Here is a 6,279-nt window from a genome sequence, read left to right on the forward strand (position 1 = left end):
TGCACTATCTTCGTGTAATAAAACGATCTTTGGTTTAAGTTTAATGCTAAAGGAAAAATAAAATATATAGAAAAAAAAAAAAAAGAAAAAAAACAAGAAGATCAAACGAGAAAGAGAAAAAGAGAAAGACAAATGACGGTAGCTTTCTTCTATACTTATCTATTATCATCTTTTTCTCTTTCTCAAGTGCTAGACATTTTCAGAAAATTTAAGTGTTGTCCTATGTTTCAGGAGAGTATCCCGCGGCAATGCAGCATGGCGGTCAAGCGAAACAACCAAGACTCTACTCGCTGCTACTTTGTCTGTGCCTGCTTCTTTATTAAAAAAAAAGAAAGACAAGAAATAAAGAGAAAGAAGAGGATTCCTTTTCTCTTCGTCTTTCTCTTTCTAATTCTTCTCTCTCTCTCTCTCTCTCTCTCTCATACGTTTTCTTTCTTTCTCTGCCTCTCTCTCTCTCTCTTTCTGTCTGTACCTTTTACTATCTATTTAACTCTACTTCTTTCCGTTTACACAAACCCATAAAAACTCAAAGAAATCCCGTAAGAAAGGAACATAATGTGTAATGTGAAATTTGTCTAATCTTTGAAAACAATTAAATGAAAAAAATAGAATGGGAGAGAGAAATAGAGAGAGAGAGAGAGAGAGAGAGAGAGAGAGAGAGAGAAAGAAGTTGAAAAAGATTTGACACAAAAAAAAAAGAAACAAACACTCTGGCCTTTTTCAAGAACACGGATTCCTTCCGCGAATTCGTCCTTCTTTCGTAACCTTTTAATTGAATTCGCAAAACGCCTGAAATAATGAAAAAATAGAAAAAAAAGAGGAAGACGAAGAAGACGAAGACGAAGACGATGACGAAGAAGAAGAAGAAGAAGAAGAAGAAGAAGAAGACTAAAAATGATCAATCGTTATTATGTCCCATTCCATCAAAATATATCGTGACTTTTATTGCGGCGTATCCACGGAGATGAAAAAACCTAAAAAAAAAAAAAAAAAAAAACATACTTAACGTCCTTCGACTCGGTACTATAATAATCGAAACAACCAATGAAGAATTTGGATTCCAAATTCAACGTTAATCGCAACGACGATTTTTCTTTCCTCAAATATCGAGAATATACATGCGTGATCCTCGAAATCGTTACCATCGATCATCCATCGATTCGATCTATCGAATTAATCAATCTCGATCACTCTTGTCTTTTAATTTGTATGAAATGTAATTTTAATTTTTTAATTCACAATTATTTAAATTCATTAACTTCGTTTACTACCTATCATCGTTTCACCATATCTCGTATTTTTTTGATTTTCTATTTCATTTCGTTACATTTACCTGAAATTTTCTTTTTCTACTATTTTTTTGTTTGTTTTTTCTTTTGTTTTTGTTTTCAGTTACCTCGCGCAGTTTTTTTCTCTCTCCCCGCAGATAAATCGTAGCCACGTAGCGTCGATTTGAAACTCAATGGAAAATGATCGAACGTATATAACACGTGGAAAATACTCGGAAAAGAAAATGGTTCGGTTTTGTTTCTATAATGGAACCTTTTTATTCGCCCTTTTTCTTTCATTCTCTTTTTTTTGTTTTTTCTTTTTATCGATAATCGATCGCAAATACGAAAATGAATGGGCCGGCCGTTCGAAGATGAAACAAAGGAGGGGAAGAAAAAAAAGAACATATAGATATATTGGTACGTGTGATTCGGCTAATGCTAAAGAATCTGTGGGGGTAGGGGGAAAGGGTATTTAAATACGCTCATACTGCAAACAGGTGTAATTCAATCGAATCACTAATCAGCCCTTCGGTCGAAAACGATGGATTGTATAGCTCAATCTTGTGTATATGAAGGGTACTTAATTGAATTGTCATCGAACGAACGACTAATTAAGCTATTCATTGTAAAAAAAAAATGATTTCTACTTTTATTTCATATCATCAAAATTCATAATAAGATCTATTGTCAATAGACTAGAACAAAATAGATCAGAACATTTCTTTTTATTTACGTAAAATTAGATATTTATGAAATAAATAATAATCAGCTGTTTCTTTCACACAAAAACGATGTGATTGTTAACTAATTCATTTTGAATTATTCAATACTAATATCTTCAAACGTGACATTTGATAAAACTTCAAGCTGTAAGAAACTAAATAAGGGATGAATAAGATGAGAAATCAAAAACAGTAGGAGAAAATTAGAAATATGAATAATAAATGAAAGTATCGGTAAAGTATTTTAATGATAAAAATTTTCCGAGACAATTGGATGACTGGAGACATTAGACGTACGAGAATTATTTTTTCATTGGATAGTATCGTGCCGGTGAGAGTAGAAGCTGATTAAAAAACTTTCCGATGAACGAGTACACAATGGTCCGAATGCACGTTAAGAAATATTTCTTCCGTTTCATCGTCATGCGAATATTTAAATTCTTTTCTTATCTTTTTTTTTTTTGCAAACTTACTTTTTCTTCTTTTTCTTGTTTACTTCAAGTCTTATTATAAATCGATTCGTTTACGCGAAAGACCATACGATTGATACAAAACTATTTCAATTTATCGATTCCAATCAATTTCTACATCTTTTTCTTTTCAATTTCTTGTTTTTTTTTTTTTTCAAATGAAAACTTGTAATCTATTGATTTTACTTTTTTCAAATTGAAAAAAAGATAATATTATGGGGATATCGAAAAGTAATCAAAATTTCTTCGATGAGTAAGTACACTCACATTTAATTTGTGTCAATGAAAAATCGAAGGGCTTTTTAAAAATGGAGATTGAACAATTTTGTTTACGTAAGGTAAAAAGTGTTAGAAAATGGTGACAAAAAATTTTTTGTTGATTTTATTTAAATTATTTGACATTGATATTAAATTAAAAATTAGATCAGAGAGTATTATTTTTAAGAAGAAATTAAAAATTATTTTCAATAAGAAATTAGTATTATTATTTATATATATATAATTAATATTATTTTTTTTAACAAAAAATTAAAAATAATACTAATTAATAATTATTAAAAATAATACTCTCTCTCTCTCTTTCTCTCTCTCTCTCTCTCTCTCTCTCTAATCTAATCTAATCTTACTCTTTTATATTAGATTAGTATTATTGAAAATTTCTTTAATAATAAAATTTAAAATAATAAATGATTTTGGTTAGCAAAGAAAAATTTTGATAACTTTTCGGTCTTCTTAATATTTGAATAATAAAATAAAAGAATGAATGAGAAAGTTAATTTAATAATAAAAACAAATTTAAATAAAATGAATAAATCTTCTCATACACATACATAAATACAATGACACATACAATTGAAAAAGTACTTACATCGAAGGATATACCACTCATCTTTATACACTTTCGTTAATATAATTGAGGAATTTACTTCAGCTTGTTCGATTTAATGATCGATACACGCATATCTATCATTCATTTTACCCGCTCGATTGGTATTGAAAGAACACGAAAAATCGATTATTACTACAGAATCTACACACATATATATTGCACTCGTCCTTCCCTATCTCCTCATCAATCAAACTGGACGTGATTTTCGATCGGTCGTCATCATGTGTAACTACACTTTTAGGACGAATCGATAATAATGAATATTCTCAATAATGTTATAGAAAAAGAAATATATTATTTTTTTGAGTTTGTTATTTAAAAAAAAAAAATGTTTACGTGAATCGAAATAAAAAGTAGAAACGTAGAGAGACTATAGATGGTTTTAATTTTATGATTTTTCTTTTTTATTATATTAATTTAATATAATATATAATATTATATATATTATAATTAAATATATTAATAATTTATTTTAATGAATTTAATTTAATTTTAATGAATTTATATTTAATTAATATATAATAATATTAATATATAAATAATATTAAATATATAATATTTTTAATAATATTTTTTATCATTGACATTTGAAAATGTCGACTTTCAAATTTGCAACTTGATAATTTCATCTCTTTAAACTCTGTCTATGACAATGTTATTTATCAATAATATTTTAAAGAAGTAAAAACTCGTAATTTCAAGTTTCCTTATCTAATTTTTTTAACTTGTCAGACATGTAAACAGTTAATCAATAATATTTATAAAAGTTAACGTAGAAATATCAAGTCTCCTTATCTCATCTCAGTTTTGTATGTCAGTCACGTGAACATTCTCCTCGGATTTATGGGCTCTCTTTAAAAAAGAAAAAAAAATTGAAGAAAAAAAAAATAAAAGGTGGCCGTAAACACGACTTATTTAACGCTTAACATAAAATAATCGTTCTTAGGTAAGGCGATATTTTACAGACACTGGGTGGCACCGGTTTTATATTGTTACATGGAGTTTCCCTGAAACGATGTGTACGTACTTACACGTTTAGTATGACAAATAGTCTCTCGGGTATAGTCATGAAACTACCGCATAAATGAGCTTCGATGTTTGTGCTTTTGCTGTATACAACTTTCCACTAGGATCAACTCGTTTACTCCCATCGACAAATAATTCACGTAAACTTTGTCTATACACATATATACACCTATATATATATATATATATATATAGATAGATATACATACATTTACATTAGTCATATTTTTTAAAGATAAATTTTGAAATGAAAACTGTCGTCCAATTTTGAATCCCGAATTTGATATGAACGAAGTTTTATTTCACTACAACATTTTTACACGTACATTTCTTTTTACATGAACGCTCAAAACGAATAAATTAAATATACGTATAGTACAATACGTTTTTTTTTTTTTTTAATAGTGATATGATATCGCAATAATGTTTAATTTTATAAGATAAATCACAAAAATCTTCAATACACATATCAAGTATTATAATATTTTTCCAATATTTTTGGTATCATCTCGCTCATATAAATATTATATAAATTATCTGCATTTTTTTTCTACCTTAAAAGAGAAAACAAAAATAAAAAAAAAAAAGAGATTGAATTCGTCGAAAAATTCAAACATTTTCGAAACTCATATCATATTTGTGAATTAAACGTATGGTATGTCGTAATAAAATGTCTTTCAATATATGAAACGCATTCTTTTTCAACGATACCTAATTTCATTGTATAAATTGAAAACCCGAAAATATCATTTATATTGACTATAATAATAATATCTCTTAAAATACTTTTGATATCATCATTCATTCATATATATACATATGAAAATAATTTGTTTTTTATTCTCTTCGAAAAAAGAAAAGTGCAAAAATAAAATCAACACGTGTAGAAAATTTGAACGAGCTCGTGCAAAAACCGAACTGTCATGATTTTGGCATATACTTTGAAGTTTTAATTCGAGGACTGAATAGGCAAATCAAAGAGCACATATGTACTCACTTGCTAACCGGTCACTTTATCGACACCAATTAAAACCACCCATATTATTCGTTGAAAAAGCGTGCACGAACTTTGCAAAAGAGAGAGAGAGAGAGAGAGAGAGAAATTCTGGGATTTCATGTTACAATTTATAAATTCATTGCATCGTGCTCGTGATAAAACAAAATATTGGAGATTTGGCAGACAGGTAGAAACGAATGATTCATTAGTAGCTGTAGTTGTTGCTTAATAAAAAAAAAAAAACCGAAAGGCGTACTACACAATCTCTGTAAAAATTAATCTTACCTATTCGAATTTATTTTAAAGAAAAAAAGATAGCCCTTATTTCGCTAATTACATATATATATATATGATTAAGTTTTATATGATTTTTCTTCGTTCGTAAATGCAATTGTTACCTCATATGCGAAATTGATTTATTTTGTTACATTTAAATGTAGAATACGATTTTATTATATGGCAATATTATACAACGTATACTATAATTTATTTTTTAATAACAATATATTGGACGATAAAAGGGTTAATTAAACGATCGAAATATAAAATAAAATATCAAGAATGAAAGCATAGTCGTAAATAAATAATAAATTTGAAACAAGAGTCGATCGAGAAATTGAATCATAATTAAAAATCAAATGAATGAACTGAAATGACATAATTTTTAAATCATTGTCAAAAATCGATGCGATGATCTATCCCAATTATACGATATAAATTAAATGTGATCACGTGTACGTTATAAGCATACCTATTACAAACGTATACAATATAAAATGGCCAATAACCCTTTGGCTCACTTTTAATCGCGTTTACTCGAATGTAAATATGTATTTAAAAAAAAAAAAAAGAAAAAAGAAAAAAAAACCATAAAGACGATCGATTTTAGTCGTTTAGTTACCAA

At 27.7% G+C, this 6,279-nt stretch overlaps 1 protein-coding gene across 6 annotated transcripts in view; it reads left to right on the forward strand.

The window, feature by feature from the left end:
- The window catches only part of LOC107065572 (zwei Ig domain protein zig-8), a 285,070-nt gene that overhangs the window by 273,472 nt on the left and 5,319 nt on the right, over positions 1-6,279 (forward strand). For 5 of the 6 annotated variants that reach the window (XM_089177770.1, XM_089177773.1, XM_089177772.1 and 2 more), the window contains one exon: positions 232-6,279. This exon is cut by the window's right edge and continues 5,319 nt beyond it. In XM_089177770.1, the coding sequence (XP_089033896.1) occupies positions 232-323 (92 nt within the window). In that variant the 3' untranslated portion in view covers positions 324-6,279. The remainder of the gene's footprint in view (positions 1-231) is intronic. The other variant, XM_089177774.1, reaches the window with a different exon arrangement.

This window comes from Polistes dominula, unplaced genomic scaffold (assembly GCF_049000335.1).
Source record: "Polistes dominula isolate Pdom_NZ unplaced genomic scaffold, Pdom_raw_medaka contig_24, whole genome shotgun sequence".
NCBI lineage: Eukaryota > Metazoa > Arthropoda > Insecta > Hymenoptera > Vespidae > Polistes > Polistes dominula.